The sequence below is a fragment of the Tripterygium wilfordii genome, chromosome 9 (genome assembly GCF_013401445.1).
Source record: "Tripterygium wilfordii isolate XIE 37 chromosome 9, ASM1340144v1, whole genome shotgun sequence".
NCBI classification, from domain to species: domain Eukaryota; kingdom Viridiplantae; phylum Streptophyta; class Magnoliopsida; order Celastrales; family Celastraceae; genus Tripterygium; species Tripterygium wilfordii.
The window spans coordinates 12,806,584-12,829,701 of record NC_052240.1 but is presented as its reverse complement, the minus strand read 5'-3'; the positions used below and the strand labels follow the sequence as shown (position 1 = coordinate 12,829,701).

General features: G+C 37.7%; 4 protein-coding genes across 13 annotated transcripts; 3 read left to right on the top strand and 1 right to left on the bottom strand.

The window, feature by feature from the left end:
* Positions 1 to 826: 826 nt before the first annotated feature.
* On the top strand, positions 827 to 5,800 carry LOC120006565 (nuclear transcription factor Y subunit A-3-like). Of its 4 annotated transcripts, XM_038856635.1 has the most exons (7): positions 838 to 983; positions 1,810 to 1,895; positions 2,775 to 3,233; positions 3,981 to 4,093; positions 4,165 to 4,236; positions 4,740 to 4,913; positions 5,176 to 5,800. In XM_038856635.1, the coding sequence occupies exons 3-7, from the start codon at positions 2,927 to 2,929 to the stop codon at positions 5,551 to 5,553; spliced, it is 1,044 nt and encodes a 347-aa protein (XP_038712563.1). In that variant the 5' UTR covers positions 838 to 983; positions 1,810 to 1,895; positions 2,775 to 2,926; the 3' UTR covers positions 5,554 to 5,800. The 4 variants fall into 4 exon arrangements, with proteins under 4 accessions (XP_038712562.1, XP_038712564.1, XP_038712561.1 ...); XM_038856634.1 differs by lacking the exon at positions 1,810 to 1,895 and having other exon boundaries at positions 827 to 983; positions 2,843 to 3,233; XM_038856633.1 differs by lacking the exon at positions 1,810 to 1,895 and having other exon boundaries at positions 829 to 983.
* Positions 5,801 to 6,634: 834 nt separating this feature from the next.
* On the top strand, positions 6,635 to 12,288 carry LOC120005883 (alpha/beta hydrolase domain-containing protein WAV2-like). Of its 6 annotated transcripts, none has more exons than XR_005469929.1 (9): positions 6,635 to 6,940; positions 7,563 to 7,598; positions 7,765 to 7,843; positions 8,019 to 8,073; positions 8,163 to 8,279; positions 8,781 to 8,945; positions 9,458 to 9,701; positions 11,522 to 11,607; positions 11,949 to 12,288. XR_005469929.1 is itself a non-coding variant. In XM_038855756.1 (8 exons), the coding sequence occupies exons 1-7, from the start codon at positions 6,703 to 6,705 to the stop codon at positions 9,689 to 9,691; spliced, it is 924 nt and encodes a 307-aa protein (XP_038711684.1). In that variant the 5' UTR covers positions 6,635 to 6,702; the 3' UTR covers positions 9,692 to 9,701; positions 11,949 to 12,288. The 6 variants fall into 6 exon arrangements, 4 of the variants coding, with proteins under 4 accessions (XP_038711684.1, XP_038711683.1, XP_038711682.1 ...); XR_005469928.1 differs by having other exon boundaries at positions 11,839 to 12,288; XM_038855756.1 differs by lacking the exon at positions 11,522 to 11,607.
* Positions 12,289 to 13,124: 836 nt separating this feature from the next.
* LOC120004909 (PHD finger protein ALFIN-LIKE 4-like) lies at positions 13,125 to 16,660 on the top strand. The gene is made up of 5 exons (XM_038854253.1): positions 13,125 to 13,399; positions 13,553 to 13,585; positions 14,234 to 14,462; positions 15,538 to 15,673; positions 16,161 to 16,660. The coding sequence occupies exons 1-5, from the start codon at positions 13,303 to 13,305 to the stop codon at positions 16,428 to 16,430; spliced, it is 765 nt and encodes a 254-aa protein (XP_038710181.1). The 5' UTR covers positions 13,125 to 13,302; the 3' UTR covers positions 16,431 to 16,660.
* Positions 16,661 to 16,778: 118 nt separating this feature from the next.
* Positions 16,779 to 21,066, bottom strand: LOC120004908 (protein PLASTID MOVEMENT IMPAIRED 1-RELATED 1-like). 2 transcript variants are annotated; one of them, XM_038854251.1, is made up of 4 exons: positions 20,946 to 21,066; positions 20,773 to 20,858; positions 18,341 to 20,562; positions 17,145 to 18,222 (listed from the first exon to the last, which is right to left on the bottom strand). In XM_038854251.1, the coding sequence occupies exons 3-4, from the start codon at positions 20,557 to 20,559 to the stop codon at positions 17,145 to 17,147; spliced, it is 3,297 nt and encodes a 1,098-aa protein (XP_038710179.1). In that variant the 5' UTR covers positions 20,560 to 20,562; positions 20,773 to 20,858; positions 20,946 to 21,066. The 2 variants fall into 2 exon arrangements, with proteins under 2 accessions (XP_038710180.1, XP_038710179.1); XM_038854252.1 differs by lacking the exons at positions 20,773 to 20,858; positions 20,946 to 21,066 and having other exon boundaries at positions 16,779 to 18,222; positions 18,341 to 20,559.
* Positions 21,067 to 23,118: the final 2,052 nt, after the last annotated feature.

Sequence of the window (23,118 nt, the reverse complement as noted above, 5' to 3'; positions counted from 1 at the left end):
TGTCTTGGAAAATATATTTTGACAACATAGGTGATGACACATTTTTAGATTTGGAAAAATAGAGGGGTATTTTAGAGAATTCATATACTAGGACTAAATTTGTCGTTTTCTTTGCTTTTGCTCCTCGTCGTGACGCGTGGACTGTGCTGTGGTGTGATTTGGATGCGTGGCAATTTAGAAATTTAATTCATAACTGTAGGCAAATAATATCTTAGTCCATTTAAATTGTGATGACAGAGGGGGAGAGAGCGCGTGAACTCAACACACCACCAAGTACCAACCACAAGAGAGCGTTTCAAAATGCGCGTGGGGAAAAGATATACAGTGAAGGGCGGCTGATGGCTAGCAAGTAGCTAGTGAATGAAGCCAAAAGGATAAGGCCTTGTTTGGGAGTGAGTATGAGGTGGGGCCACAAAAGAAAAAGACATTAAATGAATAAGAACAAGAAATGGTGGTGGTTGATTTTTTTTTATTTAATTTAATTTAAGAATAGCTAAAGTCAGTCAGGTTAATATCACTTCTGCACATCAAAAAATAAGTAGTGTTTCAATTTATATACTGTTGTTTAAAATATTTCAATTTGATCAACTTATCTCTTGGACAGATTTTCTCATTTTGTGACAGTCAAACTGCACATATGACACGTTAACTATCCAAATATTGATTGTCATATGTGCAGGTTGATTGTCCCAAAATAAAAAATTTATCTAAGAAACAATTTTATTATTAAATAATCAAATTAAAACATTTTAAATATCAATATGTAAATTAAAACACTCATTATCTTTCTATATACAAAAATGGTATTAACCAAGTTGAAGTCTCAGTCTTTGTGTTGCCTGTCTGCCCTGTCACAGCAAAACCAAAAACAAAGAAAGGGAGAGAGAGAGTATGTGTGCTTACTTATAGGTGGAGAGTTTCAAGGGAGGAGACATGCCCAAGATCTCCCCTCCAGCTTCTTCTTGCCTAATCAGATCCCAAAGGTATCTCTATTACTGGTTTTTATTTTTTTTACTTATCCAGTTATCCTCTCTCAAGTATTTCACATTCTTATCTTATCTGCGTTTTTCCTCTTCCTACTCTGTGTCGGTATTCAGTTCTGGGTATAGAATCTAAGTGGGTTTGTTTGCTTTATGTGCTGTTTCTTGATTGCATGTGCAGTTTTTGACCATCTTCGTTAATGATGAACATGGGAAAGTAGCTATCGGTGAAGTAGTTACAACAGTTGGTCTGGGTTCTTTTCTTTCTTGAGTTCTGGGTGTGGTCCTTTTTTTTTCCTATTTGGGTGAATGGATATTTTGCTGCATTTTGGTTTTATATTGGTTTTCTTTGTCTTCTTCTTCAACCTCTATAGGGTAACTTTCCCTTGTCACTCTTTTTGCTTATCGTCCTGGGTTTTTGCTGTTGACACTTCCGGTATCTTCTGCTAAGGTTTTGGGTAATGGGATTTCAGTCTATATATCACAATGTCTGGAACTATTTAAGGCAAAGATATATGATTACCTGATTTGTTGGGTGGTTAGTTTGTACCTGATTGATTGACTTCTCTAAGCCTCTCAAGTAACAAGTTGTCGGTTTCTATTAGTTTCTTGTCCCCATTTTTTGCATTCTCCATGTGGACAGAAATTCCTCTGAGTTCTTCAAAAACTAGGGTTTCTACTGGTTCTTTTGACCCATAGTCAAGAGTTGTCACTTTGTTGCATATTTTGCAATTGAAAATAAATGTCAATCCTCTCTTGATAGGCCAATCAAGTATCAATAACTTATTGGCTGTTTATCTCGCTTCTGGGTCTTCTTCTGTGCATGCAGGCAAGAATTGCTGATATAGACTTCATGACCATTCCAGACTATGAATTGGAGGGTTTTAACTATTACTTGTCATTGTCTAACCTCCTGTAATCCTCGCCATTCCATGTAGCTGCTGCTCATAGCAATAATTTCCTATTTTACATGTGATAGTGTCTGAGTGGTATTTTATTTTATGATGAAGTCACGGGTCTTAATGTGCTTACCAAGGTGCAGATGTTCTTTTTTCCTTGAGTGGCTTTGATTTGTCAAGATATCATTGTGTACCTGATTGAATGTGGCTTTGATTTGGTCTAATGAATGTGGGTAATGGACGTACTGATTTAAGGGTGATACCAACTTGGTATCTTTACTTCTTCAACTCAGTCATTGATGTATGATTAATCTGATTTTCTTTTGGAGGAAATTTGCAAAATTAATTGATAACTCAATCCTTGAAGACCTATACAAGTTTGAATCCTTCGACCACAAGATGTACTGATGTAATAGCCTTAATATTTTTGTTTTGTAGATCAGATGAAATATTAGTTATTACTTCACCTTGTTAATTTTGGTCGATGACTTGTTAATTTTGGTGAGTGGAAGTTCGAGGGAGTTTAGGCAAAATTCAAGTTTTCATTTCTAACTATCATCACCTCTTTGATTTCATCCTTACTTTAATGGTAGGGAACATAACATTGTCCTGTTATTTTATTTTGCATGCTGCAAGGTGTGAGTGATGACAACGTATGTTTTGCTTGTGGACTGATGTTTTGTATTTGCTCAATTAGATTTGTGAACTTATGGCTGCTCCAGCTAACTTCTATCGAGTCCATCTAATTTTCTTTTGGCATTATTTTTGAATGTACCAAACATGTATTGGATTTGATTACTTAATTGTGTGAAGGCAACTTATTTTGAGTTTCTTGCCATTTCCGTCTTTTTCATTTTTCCCATTCACGTACTTACATGGATTATGCATTCTATAGGTTATACATTAGCGAACGTACTTGAGTAACTGAGATGGCATAACCCATCTTTTGTCTTCCTTGAATAGCTCTTTCAAAGGGAGCCAAAACAAACCTTTGTATTGTTAAGAATCCTCTGGAATTTGCATTACCTTTGGAATTAGATGAACTAGATGGCTGCTCGAGTTCAAAACCTTCCTGAGGAAAACTTTGGTCAAAGGTCTGCCCTCTCAGTGCCACATTTTGCTGTTAGTTGCCCTTCACAGTGGACTTCCAATGAACAGAACATTCCATGGTTATCAAGGAGCACGAGCTTGAAAGTGGAATCTTCATCCCAACTTCGTCATGAGGCAAAGCATTTAGGTCTTCAACTTCCAGATCAAGATTCAGCAGCGACTCAATCAGTTGATTTTTCTAATGGTAAAATTGGTGCCGTGGGACTAACCAATTCTCAAGATCAAAGCAATTCCTCAGAATCTGGTATGGATGATTAGATATGTGTCTGAAGTCCTAATATTTAGTTGAGAAAAGCTATCTGAATGTACTTGGCCATGCAACTGATTCCTAGCATAGTCTATTCATCTTTTTTATTGTCTTACATCTGTATTCTCTCTTTCACCTAAAGAGGTTACTCTTCAACTTTATTCCTCTTTTATCTCTACTTCGAACTTTTTGTATATTTATGTACAATTTACATGTGTACTTCTGTTTTCTTTCTTTGATCTCATACATGGATATTTTCTTTGTAGATCTAATGTTGACCTGCCTTTTTATTTTATTTTTTCCTGAAATTATTTCACTGTCTGTTAAAATATGGTTGTGGGACAGCCTTGTTACCTCATCACAGTTACTTAATAAAATGTTGCCTGATATATCTTAAAGCGATTGGAATGTAAGTCCCTTGGCAGTTTATCAACTTATGCAAAATCTTCTTAGAAAAACATAATCCACATATGCCTCTTGTTGTTGATGCTTAAGAGCTTATTAGGGGATCTTCACATCACTAATATGTCACTCTTCCGTAAAGTTGTACGTGGTGAATTCTTTCCCATCATGTCTGTAGTCCCTATTTTTATGGCTAGGAATGATTTGCAATTCGCTATCCTTGCAAATCTATTTGGGCTACCTTAGCTAATCGTTCGAAACAACACCAATCATTAACTTTTACTGCACTTGTATATTTCCACGCTATCCACACAGCGGCTAATTATTTTCCTTTGCTCTCAGTTCAATACGGAAGTTGCGGCAAAAGGGTGGAAGGTCAAATGAGGCTAGCTCCTTATTTGAGTACTCGAGACACTGCTGTCAATCCTGCTCAAGTTGATTATCAGAACTCAATGGTTAGTTGAGCTGTTGTTAACATTCTGCCTGTCAGCTTTGGTTTAAACTTATCTTTTTTTCTCCATTTCAGGCTCAGTTTCCTTATGCTTATGGAAATGCTTTCTATGGCAGTTTATTTACTCCATATGGACCACAGGCTATCGTAGGTTCTCTTGAGAGTATTGGCTTTGCAATTCTTTTGTTGCCGTGCAATAACTATATAAATATTGTTTACATAGTAGTTTATTCTATCCATTAGAAGTTAAAAGGATGTTAGCTCCATTATGCGCCCATGAAGATTACTTCTCTGATGACAATGCAGGTCTTTTTATTGTATCGAGGCCAATGTATATTAATGAATTATAGGTCCTTAAACAAGGAGTTCTTGGCCTAGTGATAGCCTATCATTAGTACTTAACCAAGGCAAGGTTTGAGTCCCCCTTTCACGCTACTAATGATAATAAAAAACGTATCTCATAAAAAAAAGAGAAGAATTATAGGTCCTTTCTGCAAAAATGGAGCCCTGCGTATTGTCATTTAAACTGATTTGAGCACTCAATCCTTGAATATTAAATCTGATCCTTGGGTACTTAATATTTAAACTTTTTTTTGGGTGTAGCTTTTCTGATTTTATTTGTATTGCATTCTGAAATGAACTGGATTCAGCCCCAACTAGGAGCTCAGATGGTTGAGATGGCATCTGCGCGAGTCCCATTGCCTCTTGATCTTGCAGATGATGCTCCCATTTATGTAAATGCGAAACAATATAATGGAATTCTCAGAAGGAGACAGTCGCGGGCGAAGCTTGAGGCTCAAAACAAACTAGTCAAAGCTCGAAAGGTAGTTTCTTGAATTACTTTTTGTTTGAACTCCTATTTTTTGCATTTAGTGATATGGATAAGTAACTAAGAAGTTTTGGAGAATCTCGCCTTAAAATCATGTCTGAGGCCTTCAAAGAATCTCATGCTATAATTTTCTTCAAAAGTTGTTCGCCTGTGATCATAATGAGCATCATCCTGCATCATAGATTTTGTACCAAATCATATCTTTATCTGCACAGAATACCATGATTTGCTGATTTGGTGTACTCACTTATTTACAGCCCTACCTTCATGAATCTCGGCATCGTCATGCATTGAATAGGGTTAGAGGATCTGGTGGACGTTTTCTAGGCACAAAAAAGCTACAACAATCCAATGCATCTCCCACAACTAGTATGCCTTGCGTCTCGATCTCAGATAGCATTCACTTACATCAAAAGAATGATATTTCTGGGCTCAAAATCTACCAGTCAGAAACAGCTGAATATGTTTCGAATGCAACATGCTCAGACATCACGAGTGTCTCTGATGGTGAGGTCCTTTTTCTACAGCATGATCACCGGTTCTCCGGCTTCTCGCCTTCCATGGGTGGAGGCATGCAAGGCACTAGGCGCGTCATCAGCGGTGGAATACAGCATTGTGCTTCAGTCGTGCTGTGAGAAGGGAGGTTTCACCGTCGGGCAATTCATCCTTGGCTTGGTTACTTTACTTGCGTTGTTATGCTACATGCTTGTTACAAAGGTTATTCCTTAAAAACGTTTGTAATGTGCTAGAACCTGTTTTATGAAGACTAGTTGTTTTGAGTTTTGATTGCTTTGCTACCAGTTGTTGGTAGATCACCACTTGGTTTCTGATGTAGATGATGGTGTTAAATTATGATTAAGTGTGCGTTAACATTATCGTTGAGTTGATTGTGGTGTTTTTAGCCATCAATTAGCATGCTTTCATGTAGCCTATTCTCAAAACATGTTGATCCATGGCACTTTCTGTGCAAAAGAGTTGTGTTAGTGACGTGGGTGTGTCAAAACAGGTTGGCTAACAATGTTGTTCCAAGTCTCAACTTTATCCTATGAGATATTTATGTGCGTCCGGGCCCGATGACTCGAGTTTAGGAGGAAATTTTGGTGTGGGTAGAATTGACGATTCGAGTTTATGTCTATATCATATGTTCACATGGTAACCTTGTTTTACATTGTATTCTTCTCGATTAGGAAAAAAACTTAGAAATTTTTATGCACGATGGCCTAATGGTTAGAGTTTAGTAGGAATATTTGTACGTCCAGACATAATGACTCGAGTTTAGGTCCATATTAGAGGGTTGGAATGGCAAATTTGTTTTGTATTCTATCCTTCTTGGTTAAGAAAAGAACTTGGAAGAATCCTTTCAGATGTTCAAGGACAAAATGGAACAATTCCAAGACGAATGATGCACGTAATTGTTAATTCTGATGCGTACACACTTTAAGGTTATACACCACATACACCGTATAATTTCGTGTCTTTTTTTTTCCTTCAAGAAACAAAAATAAAATCATGGCACCAAGAAGGCAAGAACTGAAGAAAAATTGATTAGGGTGATATGGTGGTCCTCAGGTGCTTTGTACCAAGCGTGTTGATAAAATCATGACCGTGGTCCATGGATGTCCCGCGATTTCAACACCGGACCCCCACCTTCAAGAAGGTGGGAGTGGGACCAGCTCTCATTTTCTTTTTCTTTAATTTTTTTTTCCTCAAATAAAAAATAACGGAGTATTCAGTGCAAAAATAGAGGGGGGACCGAGGAGAGGGAAGAAGAGAGAAAATCAGGGATGGAGTCGTATGTGAAATGGTTGATCTACGGAGCGGGAGGGATAGTGGTGGCGGGGATGGCGTTGTTGGTGGCGTTTCAGGAGAAGCTGGTGTATGTGCCGGTGTTGCCTGGTCTCTCCAAGTCATACGCTATCACACCCGCCCGCCTCCGTCTCCTATACGAAGACGTCTGGCTCCTATCCTCAGATGGCGTCCGCCTCCATGCTTGGTTTATCAAGGTCTTCCCCGACTGTCGAGGTTCCCTACTTTTCTCTTCATTTCTATTCTTGATTGCGCGATTTGTGCTGCTGCGTTGGTATTTTTACTCGAATTATAGAATTTCACTGAATCTACTGTAACGATCTCTCAATGAAACCTGCAAATTTGTGGAAATTCAATACATGAGCTTATGAAATTTAGAATGTGAACTCGATTGCGTTTTGCTAAGGTTATAATTTGGGTTTAAAAGTCGTGGTTTGTTTCAACTCTTATATTTAGTTTTTAAACCTGGAAAACAATGTCAATATAGAGAATAAATTGCCAAATTCCACAAAACTACTTTTATGACCCGACTGTGAGTGGAAGTTTTTCACCAATTAGTAGCTCCATTCAAAAGTGTGCTTGGAAAGGTGCAATGCAATTGTCTATGGAGTGACATTAGGTGATCCGGTATTTTTTGTACTCTTTTGAATATTAACTTTAGTAGGAAAGACAAATTAGTACTGTTCCAGTTTCCTCATATTGAATATGCACCGCCTCCAATGGTTTTCTGCCATGAGATTATTTTGAGTTGGTCTTTATTATGTAGCTTTGTTTTCGTTTGATAGTGAGGATAGGCTAACCTTCTCAATCCTCATGAAATAGCATTCTGGTTTTGCAGGTCCAACTATCCTGTTTTTCCAAGAGAATGCTGGAAGTATCCTATTTTTGACCTTCACTCATTTTATCTTACATGGGACTGGCATGTAGTTATTTTTGTTATTTGTAGTAGCTCCAATAGTCAGTAGTTTCAGTTTTCGGGCTTTCATTTATTCTTGATCAGCATTGATATCATTCTAGAGGCCTTAACTAATGGCATGCAGATATCGCTCACCGCCTTGAAATGGTTCATATAATGATACAGAAGTTGCAATGCAATGTTTTCATGCTTTCATACCGAGGGTATGCAATTTCAATGTTTCACGTTGATGCTTGTTCCTCTTATGAAGTTTTCAGTCGGGAAAAAAATAATTTGAGAACTTAAGCATCTTCACCTAAATTGACATGATGACATGATGATATGAATGGTGCTTGCACCACCGTACAGATGTTAATTGAAGTTCTTAAATTAAAACAGATATGGAGCAAGTGATGGTTATCCTTCTCAGCATGGAATTACCAAGGATGCTCAGGTGTGTGCCTGTCTGCTCTTGCGTCTTAACTCTGCAAGGATTTTTCCTGGACTTTGAACGCAATCTTGATTGCTAGAATTTCTGTCCAGGCTGCGCTGGATCATCTTTCTCAGAGGGGTGACATAGACACATCTAGAATACTTATATTTGGAAGGTCTCTTGGGGGTGCTGTTGGATCTATGCTTGCCAAGAACAACCCTGACAAGGTACCACTTGGCTTCGACTTGAACCTTTTATTTTGTTGAAAAGGAGTGGAACTAAGGATCTTGAAATTTGTGTTCACTTTTTCCTCAAAAGACCAGCTTATCATCCTGTTTGGTAGTTAAGTGTATTATAATCGTAGTAGTTTTTATGATTTGTTTGAGTTAATTGTTATTTCCCCTCAAAAAAATTGATTGCTATAACCTAACATGCATATAATAGCTTACGTCTGGTGGAAACTAACCAACACAAATTAAATTAGCTTGTTAAAGTCTCGGAAGGCCCTTACTAATTTAGTTCCGCAGCCTCTAGTCTTTTCCTTGAAATATAGATAATGAGTTTCTCCATGGAGGCTTTATCCAACTGATACTCGTATAAGACTACAATTTAATTTCTTTTTTTAAAATTGCATCTTTTACTTTTTTGCTTGCTTAGAGCCCTATTCAAAGGTTTTCATATTACATTGTCATCTTTTGAGCTCATGGTTCATTTATGCTAATTTACAGGTTGCTGCCCTTATATTGGAAAACACTTTCACATCTGTTCTGGACTTGGCTGGAGTTGTATTGCCCTTCCTGAAGTGGTTTATTGGGCACAGTAGTTCAAAAGGTCCTAAAATTCTTAACTTCCTTGTACGTTCTCCGTGGAGCACAATTGACATAATAGGCCAGGTAAGACTACATATTAATTCAAAGTTCAAAATCTTTTATTGGATCTTTTAGATTTTTTGAATAAGCGGCATGTTCATTTATATATGACCAGGTTTTTGTAATTGAGCATTTACCATGTTCAATCCATTATTGATTCTGTATAGAGAGTGAAAAACTATACTAGGCCGAGTAAGTGTGTCAATCTGTTGTTAGAAAAAACTTTACTAGGCTAAGTAATTAACATTGTTCACATGCTGTATCACTTTTATTTTAGTTTAAAATTTTCTAATTCTTAGATGAATGAACATTGTTTCTAGTTCATATCTTCACAGTGATCAGATTCGAAAATCTCATTCCTGAGTTGGATTCCAATAGGTCTGATGATGTAACAGATATTTCCAAACAGTATTTCTAATATCTCATAAAATCAGTGATGGCTTTTATGCCCTTTGTCCTCTTTTACTTTTTCCTAATCTTCATCACCTTGTATTGAACTCTTTAGTCTCGTTCCTTTGGAACTTTATTGACCGCAGGTTAAGCAGCCAATCCTTTTTCTCTCTGGATTGCAAGACGAGATGGTTCCTCCATCCCATATGCAGCTTTTGTATGCTAAAGCTGCTGCTCACAACAAGAAGTGCATTTTTGTGGAATTTCCTAGTGGCATGCATATGGACACTTGGCTTTCTGGTGGTGATAATTACTGGAGAACAATTCAGCAGTTCCTTGAAGAGCATGTTCCGGAGAAAGACGAAAAAGAATCATCTTAAAGGGATAAAGGTGATTTTTCTTTGCCATGAAACCTACCTCAATCATTTAGTGAAGTCAAATGGGATTTTAAAGAAACTACTCCCCAAGTCCAAATTTTTTTTTTTTATCGGAAAAGAAATTTATTCATGCACCAAGGGGGTGCAACCCAACAGAAATTACAAGGGAGCAAGATTCAAATGATTGAAAATATTCCCAGGGAAGGACAAACTCCAAAACTTAAGACAATCAAACCAATTATCTATGAAACTGTCAATGGATGATTCTTTGTTGTTGAATATTCTGTTGTTCCTCTCAAGTCATAGAAGCCACATCATGGACATAGGAACCAATTGAATGAAGGGGATCAATTTTTAAAAATCTCATTTTCATTGGAAGATTTGGCTTCCCTTTTGGATTTTACTTCCAGCTCTTTTGCTCTAAATATTCTTATGATTTATGCTCAAATTAGGTCACTGTCCAGAAACATTGGAAAGTATTTGCCATTTCTTTAAATTACTGGTTTTTTAAATATTAACATAGCATCTGTTCAGTATATGCTTTGGTTTTGTAGTCTATTGACTGTATTCAGTCTGGTATTCTGGTATTTTATGGACTACCAATGACTTCATAAGGGGTTTATGGCACTAGTGGTATTTGAAATTCATCTAACATATCTGTATTTACAAATGTGCAATCAGATAGTGAGCTTGGAAAAGAGGCACAGTTTAGTTTAATATCCATTGATGCCAATTGCTGATATGCACTGATGCTCCATTATCCACATTTAAGAAATTGGTATGGTGATAAAGAAGTATAATCCTGTACTTTCCATGTGCCTAGAGGTTGTTTAGGGCCCCTCAAAAAATTGTCTGTTCGCAAACCACCGAAGGTTGCTCTTGTCAGGCCATCTATTTGTTCATTATTTCTCCATCACTCTCTGCTCTTCTCACAGCCATTCATTCTAATGTGGAGGCGCCACTTCTGCTCTCTTGTCCAAGACATTTCCAAATTTGACTCTCTTTGAGGCCCCAAACAAATTCATTCACTTAATAGCCCAGTTCCGATTCTCACGCCTTGTGGTAAAGATGATGCTAACCAGGGAGACTTTTCTTTATATATTATTATATTAGGTTGATTTTGAAGTTTGGTTTTGTGTATGTGTGGGTAATTTGGTATGGTGGTTGGAGGTCTGATGAGAAGTGATGGTGTTGGGATCGGATTGGTGGCTTGAGTAGTTGTTTGTCCAGGGATTCTGATGACAGCTTTTAGCTTTATTGAGTGATTGACCATTTGACACTGTTATTATTTGGTGGTTGTTTGTGGGGGTTGTCATGGAGTTTCAATGGGCACTTTATGGCCGTGAAGGTTGGTTATTGTGGTAATATGGGTTGAAGTTCTATAGAGGAGCTTTTTGTGTATTTTGTTGTTTGGCATTAGGCTTGGTGTCTTCGTGATGGTTATCATCTCCTTACTGTTCCCAAAATGACAGCTGTGGATTTTTCTTGATGTTGTTTTGGTAATGATGCGGTTGTATTTCTGATGGATTTATATACGATATCTTTCTTGGATGGATTGTGATGGTGAGGTGTAAGTGATGATTGAAATTTGCTGTTAAAGGTTTAGGCTAGGCTGTAGCGGTGTAGCTTGTAGGTTTGAGAAAGCAAAAAGGTACGAACGGGCAACTTTTAGATGGGCCTCAGAATAGAAGATGACCAGGCTATAATAATCCACGGCAGTACCGATATATATTTTTGCTGAATATGTGTAATTGGATGTCTATTTTCATCATCAATTTTCATTAACAGTATTAATCATTCCTTTTCATTATGCCATTTTCTATGATTTCCAAGGGTTGGGCTGCTGTTTTCAGAGTGCCTGGACAAAATTGTGTCATTACTCCGTCAATTCGATAGATTTTGTTGTTATGTCTCAATAGGTAATTTTTTTTATCATCTTCACAGAGCTAAACCACATTGTGTGAAATTATATTCCCTGTGACTTCTTCATTGTCCTCGGGTGAAATGCATATTTTTCTCTGCCTATTTCTAGTTTTTTGACCTTTTATGTATTGTCACCCAATGATGAGGAACAGTGTAATTGCTTATCGTCCTGTTATGATCCCTCATCCAGTTCTTATTTGTTTCTTTTAATATATTTTTTTTTTCAGATTTTGAAGGAAGATGAATGATTAGGAATTTACATTTCAAATGTTATTGATTCACTCACCAGGGACCTCAAAGTCTTTGAACCTTCTTCTTCTTCTTACATAAATTGCAGTAGTTAATAGCTATATGTGAAGAGTTGGAGCCTGCTGAGACCAGTTGATCCCACTTGGGTTCTCTTGAAGATAATTTATTGGTTTTCACAAGCTTCAACGGTCGCCAAAACATGTGGATGCCCCACAGGATATGGTATAACGTTTTGACATAGACGGAAGATAGATAATCTGAGTGCTGACCTGTTGTTATTGTACGAAATGTCTGAAATTGGAAACATATACCTAGTCTGGGTCGCTTGTATAATTTGTAGTCTAGCTGTTTTAAAGTCATCTTCCCCAGATTGTAAAACTTTTGAATGCCCTAATTGATTAGCAAAATCGCAGTATGGCTTTGATGGATGGTCTGCGTCCCTTCTGTTATTAGCGTATTCTGATCTGGTCATGTTTATGTTGTATCTGTACATGAGTGTTGCGCATGAATGAATGTGCGTGGAAGTATCTTGTGAATTCTTTATTAAACGTTACGATCAGCTTGTGTGATTGTTGAATGTAATACGTTGCATTTGCTGAAAAGTGTAATTGTCTTTAGAATTTTAGAGTATTAGATAAATTGAATCTGAATTTGGCGTCCAATATAATGCGGAGATCATAATGCTAAGGGTATGGGATGGAAACCCGTCACGCAGAATGGGTTATAAGTTTAGGTCTAATTCTCTATTGAAAATTCATGTTGAATGATATGAGGTTTGTCCTCCTTTATAAGTTAGATTCCAAACCCATTAACTTTTTGATGTGAGATTCTCGTCAAGTATGTAATGACACTTACTCATGGGTTTTAACTCTCCATAAAAAAAACCCTTTCCTCATGGATTATGCAAAAATTTTGTCTTTGGCCACATTTTTGAAATATCTCGATAAATTGTGGGAGGTTGAGGGTATGTAATGACAACTTTACCCTATGTCCTCATCCGACGTGGCAATAGCAAGCAAAGCAGTGACTAAATTGAACCCACTTGTCAGCCAAACGTCTCCCATTGATTTTTTTTTTTATTTTAATTATTGAATTGCAAGTAAGCTGCTTTTATTTTATTTATACAATAATAAATTCCATCATATTTTATTATTTATTAATTAATTCCCTGTTTTTAATTTTGGTAAGAGTCAGCCTCAGTAGGGCTCGACATCGGCCGAGCCGGGCCCCCTGTTTTTAATTTTGGTGAGAGTCAGCTGCCTCAGCCATCGAGGAAGTCTCCCAATCAGTCTGTCTTTCTTTTTAACTCTATCGCTTCTCTTTACTTCTAAGAATTTTCTGCTCGCTCCTCTGAGCCCTCGAATTTCCATTATTAGCCCATAATACCGTTACGTGATCCTTCTCTTTCTTCGCCTTCAGAGTCCGCTACTCTCTATACTGCCATGGACGGCGGAGCACAGTACAACCCTCGTACGGTAGAAGAGGTTTTCAAAGACTTCAACGGTCGCCGTTCCGGCATCGTCAAGGCCTTGACTACTGGTCTGCGCCTTTCTTCTTTTTCTCTAATTCCTTACTCTTATTGTTTTGTTTTTGGGTTTGGATTTTAGGGATTTTTGTTTTGGTTTTGATATTGTCGTTTTTCGCAATTAATTTCTTGACGTGTTTCTTTTTTGTTCGTTGTTTGTGCCGCAGATGTTCAAGAATTTTATCGGCAGTGCGATCCTGGTTAGGGTTTCTTTCTCTTTCTTCCGCTCTATTCATCTTTGTCTCGCTGAATGTGTGCGTTTACGTTATTGTTTGCTGCCGTTAAATGGCGTGGGTTGTAGTAAATCCAAGTCAAATGCTTGCACAGTTTTCAAATATTTACGCGCGAGTATTGGAAATTTCTTGTTTATATTCCTGGGTGTTCATCTTGACGCCTAATCAGTTTTAAATTGTACTCATAAATATCAACCGCTTATAATACTAGTTTGTGTACTCTGGGTTTTTCTGAACCTGATTGTAAGTATGAATTTAGTTGTTTTGTAGGCTGAAAATTTAAGTTATCTTGATTTTAAGTGAGGAAAATATTATTGTTCAATGAAATATAGAATTCAAGGACTAAAGCTGTTTCTTTGGTGGTTTACTTGCATTATATCATAGTCAATCGTTAGTGCTCAGTTGTACAGAATGTAGTTTAACCATCCTGGTCCATCAGTAGTCTTCCTGGGTTCTCTCTTTTCAATATATGCTTTTGATTGTGTATTACCAATTTGTGTAAAACTTAAATAAAAGAGTACTTGTTTGCCTGTACCTAAATATGTAGTTTGATTTTATGTGGATTCCATGTGTCTGTCTATTAATTAGATTGTGATCTATTGGTGTAAATCACAGATAAGGAAAACCTTTGCCTGTACGGATTCCCAACTGAGCAATGGGAAGTTAACTTGCCTGCCGAAGAAGTCCCCCCTGAGCTCCCAGAGCCTGCTCTAGGTATTAACTTTGCTAGAGATGGGATGCAAGAAAAAGATTGGTTGTCTCTGGTTGCTGTCCACAGTGATGCTTGGTTACTTTCTGTCGCCTTCTACTTTGGTGCTAGGTTTGGTTTCGATAAAGCCGATAGGTATATACCATTGTCTTTTAGCAGCTTTTAGCATATTGTTTCAGGTTGTGTGGTTTTTCTTTTGTACTAGTTAGAGTCCGATGTTTTATTTATTGTCTGAAACCATTCGGATTCTTAATCAAATCTTTTATTTAAAAAAAATCCTTTATTGGGAAAAAATTACAAGTGAACATGTAGCTCTTTGGTAGAGTTGAAGAGAAGTTTAATTAGAATATCTTTGCTGCGTTTTTTGGTTACTTTACTATTGGAGAATTTAACTGTCAGATGTATTAATATTTAATAGATAAAGACATGTTATCTATATAAAAGGAAAACTTCACGTGGTGCAAAGGCTCCGGGGTGAAGGTGAGGTGCACAAAAGGTATATGTACGTAACATTACCCCTGCGGAGGGTTTTCGACCTTGGTTTGAACCTATATATGATGTAGAATACTTGATATGTTTCACCACTAAATTTATACTTCCTCCCTCGGCAACTGAGCCTAAAAATTGCTTCACCTATCAGAGGTTTTGTTCGTTAACTTAAAAGACTTTTAAGGTTGTAAGCTAACATGAGAAGTGCTTTTGTTATTGGAAAGGACCGAAAGGTGTTCAAGCAAATGAACATGCTTCTGGACAAGACTTTTGTAAAGATTAGTGAAACAAAGGAAAAATTACTAGCATGTAAACAACCTTGTGAAGGGGTCCGGTCCTCAATAGAGAAAAAATTGCTGTGTCATCACATATTTCTTCAATTTTGGGATTGAATAAGACGGAATCAGAACTGTTTAAGTTAATGCAATTAATAAATTTTATGAACCATTCTTTTAATAGCTTAGCTTTGTGCCCACTGTGGTACAAGGAATAAAACACTCCTCAAAATAGAAATTCTGATGGACTGTTTTTTGGAATCTGTGAAGGAATGTGGGAATTGTTATTTGGCTTGTAGAATTGTTTGTGTTGGTAGTTTTCAATTTAGTGAGCTGAGATAGTTGTGTCATTCTTGTGTGCCTATTTCTTCGACTTTGCAAAATATTCTGTAACAGTCATTCACACCTGTTCTGGTCTACGTAATAAAATGTCTCGCCTGATGCAGGAAAAAACTCTTCAACATGATAAATGAAGTCCCTACCATATTTGAGGTTGTGACTGGTAATGCGAAGAAACAGTCGAAGGAGAAGTCATCAGTTTCAAATCACAGCAGCAACAAATCAAAGTCAAGCTCCAAAGGGGTAATTATATAGTTCTCTCCCCCAACCTCTCCCCTCCCTCCCCCTCCCTTCATCCCTCCCACACACGCGCACACACACTAGCATGTGCTAATTAATTATTGTCATAGCATTACAACTATAGCTTGATAAGATTCGTTTAAGTTCATATTTCTTATTCTTTGGCCATATAAGCTTCCCTCTATTTTTCTGTCTTAACAAGATGTTACTATGAGTTGAATGCCATCATGTCTGATGCCTGGTCAAACATTGACTGTTGTGGCCAAGTTAATTTCATTTTATTTTAATCCTGGGTGAAATAATCTCTCTTGTTATTTAGTTTAATATCAAGTGTACTTTAGTTGTTGGTTTATTTCATCCACTTCTCTGAAAGATGTCTTGGGGCTGTGTTTGTTTTAATTGATGCAGCTTTAGGTATCACTAATATCTTACCACTTACTTGTCTCATGCATTAAATCTTTAGTGATTGACTGATTGTTTACCATAACAGGGAAGATCTGAACCTGGCAAGTATGCAAAGATGCAACTGAAGGATGATGACGAGGGATTGGATGAAGATGACGATGAGGAAGAGGAAGAGCATGGGGACACTTTGTGCGGTGCTTGTGGGGAGAACTATGCTTCCGATGAGTTTTGGATTTGTTGCGACATTTGTGAGAAGTGGTTTCATGGTAAGTGCGTGAAGATTACTCCTGCACGGGCGGAGCACATTAAGCAATACAAATGCCCCTCCTGCAGCAACAAGAGAGCAAGACCTTGACATATGAGGGAAGAAAGTCCCAATTCTCACCTCCTGTAATTCTTTCTTGGGTGAGACCGCTAACTTGTTAGTCAGTCAGGTAGGTTATCCACATTCTGCCATGTTGGCACAGCATGTTTATTTGAAAAACAAAAATGTTGTTTGACTGTATGGATTCTTCTAAGTTGTCTATTTCATATCGAATATGGATATGAATATATTTTTCGGTGGAGGAAATCTTCTCCCTACTAGATGCAGAAATGCCCTAATTTAGTGTCATATGTAAGAAAGCACTCCATTACTTCCAAAGCATTTTGAAAACAAAGACCAGAGCATTATGCTTACAGTTACAGTTAATGATAATTTCCCTGAAGACAAATTAAATTGCACGCTGTCTTGATCAAGAAACAAATGGATTTACAAAGCGAAAAATTGCGCCTTCTTTTAAATGGTAAATTAGGAGCTCAAATTGAATTGAATAGGATAGCTTCACAAGCAAATTTTCACCACCCTCATCTGGTCTTGACATCAGTTCTGTGTATTGTGCGGATCCAATTAACTGCATAATCTGTGAGTATATCTCCACCTCATAATAATCCAAACCTCAGCTGCTGTCATGTGACAACCCATTTCCAGTAGGCTGTTACAATTTCTTTCAAGGAATTGCAAATACATCCTCAACTCAGCAGAACCTGATTGTTTCATAAGGGAAATGACATTGGGATTCAAGGCAGCCTATTTCTTCCATTTGGTCCCATTACCATGAACTCGAGAGATGTTCCACAAGGTATCACCAGGATGAGCTTTAGTTGTCACAGGAGTCTCAGATTTAGAAGCAGCCTTTGATTTTAAGACTGGATACTTATTGCTCCTCCCCATCCCATTAGCAAGCAGCCAACGGGAACCGGACTGCTGTTGGCTTGAGGTGCCCCACAGTTTTTTCCTGCCAGGTTCATTCTTCAGCCCAGCAACATGGACTTCTGTAATTATGAACTGAGGAATGCCTTCTTTCAAAGTCGATTCCTTGATGTCCTCCTTTACCTCCTCCTTCACTGTGTCAGGCTCATCGTCCTCTTCATTGTTATTTCTTAGCTCTGAAACTGTACTGTATATCTTAGGCTTTGGTGGGACAAACACTCTCTCGACTTGAATGAGGGCAAGCATTGGTGTACCAACTGGTTCATAGTTTCTAAGGGGATCGTGAAGTTGCACCATGAGTGCTACAGTGAAGTTATTCCCCAACAAACCACACTTTCGACTAGATCCTTTTCCCCGCTTTCTCTCTCCCTTCATGCCTCCACGTATCACGTCCAAGGACGCAGCATGATGGGCGGCAAGGATTTTGGAAGTTCGCTCGCTGATCTGATCTTCATCATCAATTTCACCAGAATCCAACCTCATCCATTCATCAAGAGTTAGAGATAGACCCATTAATCCATCAACATTATCACAGGTGTCCTTCATGTCCAACAACTGCAGTCCAGCAGTTCCCTCCAATCCAAGGAAGCCACTGCCATCAACTGCCTTTCCCTTGAGGGCTGAAATATCTCCAACAGGCTGTGTATTAATATTTGAAGGCGCAACCTCACCTGATAAGCCAGATTGTATTCTTAACCCTTCAAGTGAAAGTGCTTCAATTTTATCCATTGCCAAGGGAGCAAGATCTTCGAGAGAGACATATTCCGAGCCAATCTCATTCCCAACCGAGTTTGGACTTCTATTATACCGGGGAGCAGATGGTCTTCCTTTCACTCTCTTTTGTCCCCCAGTTCCACCTTCCCCAACCTCTAATTCATGCTGCTGCAAGTAATGCCTGCACCAAGGAAATACTATAAAAATAGAGAAAAAAATATTCAGAAGACGAAACAGAAAATTAGCATGTGCTTCAAACTCCTTAAATACAGTTGCTTAAATTAACTGAACTCACAAACCTCTCAGGTTCCTCTGAAGTAAGTGAAGCCTCCAAAGCTACTTGTTGCATTGTATTTCCAGTGATATCTTCCAAAGGCATTAACTTATTAGCCTGCATAGAGAGCTTTTCAATTCCAACTGAGGCTAAACGCTGTAATATTTCCACTGCACCTGAGCCCATTTCTGCAGGAACCACAACCGGACTAGAAACCTGCATGATCAAGCTCCCACCATTTCCGGCATTGTTGAACAGTGTAGGATTCATGGACCGCAAAAATCCTCCATTGTTTGTCTGTAGGAATGAACCCAACCCTTCTCCAAGAGGAGGCAATTCAGGAGGCTCCTCAGGACAGAGATCAACCGGACTCCCAAAGCCACCAGAGCTCTTAGGTGGTGAATTTTGAAATGTGGTATCATTCAACCCCCACTCACGCATTAAAGCTTCCGTCTCCAAGTCTTCTAATATTTTGGCCCTGGTTTTGCTCTCCATGGCCTGAGTTTCCATAAAATCCTCTTCCTCGGCTGCTTGAATACTGGATGGATATACAAAATTCTCTGAAATATTGGCCCATCCAGACTCGGCAAGTGCATCATAGCCACACGTCTCTTGGTCAGTGTCATCTATATCAAAATCGAATAAAGAATAACCGCTAGCCAGGGTTTCCTTCTCAAATTCTCTTAACAAGCGTTCTCTTGGGGACTCGGGCTCACTCTCAGAGCTGAAGCTGAATTGACTATGCTCAATCCCCAGCATGCTCAAAAACTCACTAGCCACAGTTTCAGTATCATCATCTATGCTATCTGCCTTACAATCCAATCTAATTTCCATGTCCCTGCATTGGGCTTCAGGAGAATCTCTGGCCGCTTCTTCCATGTTTGATAAAGTATGTAAGGCTGATTCCAATTCTTTCATTAAGCTTTGTTTGGAGCACACTTCATCCTCTTTCGAATAGCAATCATTGTCTTCAAAATGAGCATCCATCTTTGGGTCTTCTTTAGAGGCTACTGACACACCAGCACAAGTTTCAACAACTTCAACAGTTTCTGCTATAGAAACCTTACCAGACTTCAGAGCATGTTCCTTAACCTGTTCCTCTGCTGGCAATTCTATACCGTGTTCAATAACAGAAAAATCTCTATCTTCACATCCATCGTCAGCATTTTCTTTGTCAGATTCAGATGTAGGGTCTGTTTGTGCTTTAATGGGCTCAAGATGCTCAGTGGACATATCCAGTTCAGGCTTATAATCCACCAAAGCATCAACATTTTCTTCATCAAATTTCTGGTATAACACGTTCATTGAATCTGCAAGTTCTGATTTTGATACAGGTACAACCTCATGAAGATCTTTTATATTCTCTGCAGATTGAGCAGTGGCATGAGAATGCTGTTTAACAATACTGGGAAGACTCTCAAGGTGGCGTATGCCATTTTCGTTATCACCCGAGCCAAATTTTTTGACCGGTTTTAACATACTCGTATTATTTTGCTTTACTCGCAAAATTTTGGGAATGTTTTTAGTACTGCCTGATGCAGCGAGATTATCCCCAATCACAGTATACCCAAAACTAACACTCATGATAGCACCTTTGGCTTTTCCTGACAGTTTAAAACTAGTCGCCCACTCCCCCGAACACTTCTCCTCCTCCAGTTCCTCCAATGTGAGAGGTAGCAACCTTGAGAGGTCAACTCGATGCTTTCCCAAGTCAAGTTCTGGCGAACTAAACACAGATGCATAAAGCAAGAAATGCTTGGCCTCATACTTTGCTGAATGGTGTGGTCCATTTCTACTCCCATACACTGAGCACGTATGCGTCAGCTTCTCTTCAAACTCAGCAATTCCTTGAGAAACCTTCACAGGACGAGTCACCAAACTTCCATCCCGCCGCTTCCAGTTCACACACAGACTCACATCATCAAAAATTGCAGGCAATTTTTCAATTGTATGGACTTTGAGAGAGAAACAGCAGTTGAACCTACGATTTCTCACGTTAGATAAGGCTTTCAAGGGCTTCCAATTCCAAATAGACTTCTTGTCCTTTGACAAAGGATCATTACTTCCATATTTTTGCTTTGATTTGGGATCAGGCAAATGGGTTTTACTTGAAGTAGGGATTGAGGTCCTTGTAAGGTTTTTCTGCACATATAGGGCTTTGTTTATAGTTTCGATTTCATTCAACAACTTCCCATTCGCGGAGTCCAAACCAGTCTTCTTCCGAGCTTCTACTCTTGACAACATTGTCTTTACAAAAATAAATTTATAACAAAAAAAGAGACAAAAAAAAATTAGTTTAAACAAGAAAAACCCAGTCTTAATTCGTCTCAAAGAAAAAAAAAATATCGAACTGTTTAAATTCAGACAATACTTCTTGGTTCTTTAATAAAACTACCCTAGAAATTCAAGCTTTTATACCAGCAAATGAATCAAGATGTAACAAGGAAAAAAAATTACCAGATGAAGCTCCCTTTGAATCAAATCCCTTCTTCAAGCATAAGCGAAAACCCTAAATACTTCTACAGATGCCGTCCCTCTCTTCCCTAAAATTTAAAAATCCTATTAACAGAGAAAAACAGGGAAAAAAACAAAAAGAACGAAAAGCGAGAACAGGAATTTCGAAATCTTACAAGAAGAGTAACGGTGTCTTAGGAGCGTATGTCTCGCCGTCTGTCTCTGGATTGCCGCTGCTGCGATCTTTTTGTCCCAGACTTCCAATTTCAAAACAACTACACGATACAAGCAAGATACCCTGCTATTTTCAATGGATACCTGTCTTTTCATAAATATTAATTTTCCTACCAGGTACTTTCTTAAATTCGGTTGTTACCCTTTTTCTTTGTACATTTTATTTTTAATGCCCTGCTCCTAGCTTAGTCATTGATTAGGTTAACAACTATGGCTGAGTGTTTGTTTATATAATTTAATTTGACATATAGTATATTCTCTATACTATAATTCTATAGTATATGCTCTATACTTGTATAGAAAGAGATTTAGGCTCCATTTGAAGCAATGAATAAAAAGGTGGACAACAGCAGAGGGTCCCTGGATGGGGCGACATGGGCCATTGCTTAGGGTTCCCGAACCCTCAATTCCCCATCTTTTTGAAAAAAAGATCAGTGTTATAGCAGTCTCATACCTATTTAAGTAATATACAACATTTAAATATTTGACTTAAATCTTAGTATATGGTCTATAGTTTACAGGGAAGAGATTTATGCTCCATTTGGAGCAACAAATAAGGTGGATGGTATGACATTAGCATAAAATTTATGTCATACACCTAAAAAAAATATTTAGCTAATATGTTAATAACATATGCTATATAGTCAATTGGTCATTTATTTAGTTCTTTAATTAATATTCATTTATAATTAAATTATAATTGAATTTCTTATGTACCACTTATCCATCATTCTCCTATAACATTCTATGTTTCAATATTGAAAATAGAAAGTTGTTTGCAAGTGTAGCTAATAAAAAATAAGGGTGAGAATGAAGTGTATGCATAATATATTGTATCAACAGTAATATCGAGAACTATGTTGGCAGCAATAGAATTTAAGCCAAAATATATATATTTTGTCGTTTTGCTAGAACGTTGAAGGTCGTTGCAACTTGCAAGGCAAAACTTTTTGCATAGGAAAAGAATATGATAAAAAATGATTTCAAAATAATAAATACGAAAAATATCAATTATTTTTATTTTATTAATTTTCTTTTATCAGCATTGATAATCAGGGTTGAAATCCCCTTTCCCCCTTTTTTTTTTTTAAAAAAAACATTAGGAAGAAAATATTATTTTTTCAAGAAAAAGAAAATGGAATCATCTCATGTTCTTTGTAGTAGTGTCTCCTCTTCCAGATGCTTCTAAGTGGAAGCTTACATCTACATTCCATGAAGTTTACACGCAATCTATTTGAATTTCATTGGTTTATGACTTTGTGTGATGACAGGTCGGTCCCACACTCAAATTATTAAAATAATGTTGCCAACCTATTTGTCCAGTGTCCAAAATAATAATCAGCCCATCATGAAAAGCCCAATAAGCCCAAAGTTGTGGGCACTATTATGGACTCGACCTCTACCCAAAACTGATATCATTAGTCCAGTCCAGCCCAAGAAACGTCCAGTTAATGAAGATGCGCCGTACATCAGATGCTCTGCATATGAGACTTCGTCACATAGGGTTTGTGAGTGAAGATGAATCTTTTCAGACCCCTGAAGCTCTCTCTACCTACCATTCTGAGTTGCAAAAGATCATGCTTATTCTAAAATCTAAACCATAATAAAATGACCTACATCAAATTCAACTAGCTAAGGAGCAATATTATACTCCAATTGAGAACTTACAGGGGAAAATTTGCCTTCTTATTTCTCTCCAGACGTAACATATTTGAAGTATTAAAATTTCTGAGTTTGATCCAAATTTTGCATGTACAGGACGAGAAAATAAGATAAAAAGCAGTTGGCAGTACAAAAAAAAAAAAAATAGAAATTTACATCACAATAGATACAAACAAGGCCTACAAACAAATTGCCTATAAAATGCGGCTGATTTTAGTTACACCCCTGAAAAACAAAGAAAGCCACCACAGCTTAAAACCCAGCAAATGATGATATGAACCCAGAACCAGAAAAAAATAATTAAAAAATGAAAAAAAATATGAAGGAAGCCCTTTGAGGACATGAACAAGTTACAGGCCACCAATGCCCCTTGTCCATAGGTCCATGTCACACCAATTGGTGACAAAGCTCCTTAACTAATACCCCTCGTGTTGATATAACCTGAGGGAAAGA

Bases quoted from the DNA above. Each gene is read 5' to 3' on its own strand.
- LOC120004908 (XM_038854251.1), bottom strand. From the start codon at position 20,559: ATGTTGTCAAGAGTAGAAGCTCGGAAGAAGACTGGTTTGGACTCCGCG. The intron at 18,223-18,340 runs GTTTGTGAGTTC...TCCTTGGTGCAG, and splicing joins ACTTCAGAGGAACCTGAGAG to GCATTACTTGCAGCAGCATG.
- LOC120005883 (XM_038855756.1), top strand. From the start codon at position 6,703: ATGGAGTCGTATGTGAAATGGTTGATCTACGGAGCGGGAGGGATAGTG. The intron at 7,599-7,764 runs GTATCCTATTTT...AATGGCATGCAG, and splicing joins TTTCCAAGAGAATGCTGGAA to ATATCGCTCACCGCCTTGAA. The intron at 8,946-9,457 runs GTAAGACTACAT...TATTGACCGCAG, and splicing joins CAATTGACATAATAGGCCAG to GTTAAGCAGCCAATCCTTTT.
- LOC120004909 (XM_038854253.1), top strand. From the start codon at position 13,303: ATGGACGGCGGAGCACAGTACAACCCTCGTACGGTAGAAGAGGTTTTC. The intron at 13,586-14,233 runs GTTAGGGTTTCT...TGTAAATCACAG, and splicing joins TTATCGGCAGTGCGATCCTG to ATAAGGAAAACCTTTGCCTG. The intron at 15,674-16,160 runs GTAATTATATAG...TTACCATAACAG, and splicing joins CAAAGTCAAGCTCCAAAGGG to GGAAGATCTGAACCTGGCAA.
- LOC120006565 (XM_038856634.1), top strand. From the start codon at position 2,927: ATGGCTGCTCGAGTTCAAAACCTTCCTGAGGAAAACTTTGGTCAAAGG. The intron at 4,094-4,164 runs GTTAGTTGAGCT...TCTCCATTTCAG, and splicing joins TTGATTATCAGAACTCAATG to GCTCAGTTTCCTTATGCTTA. The intron at 4,237-4,739 runs GTAGGTTCTCTT...AACTGGATTCAG, and splicing joins CATATGGACCACAGGCTATC to CCCCAACTAGGAGCTCAGAT.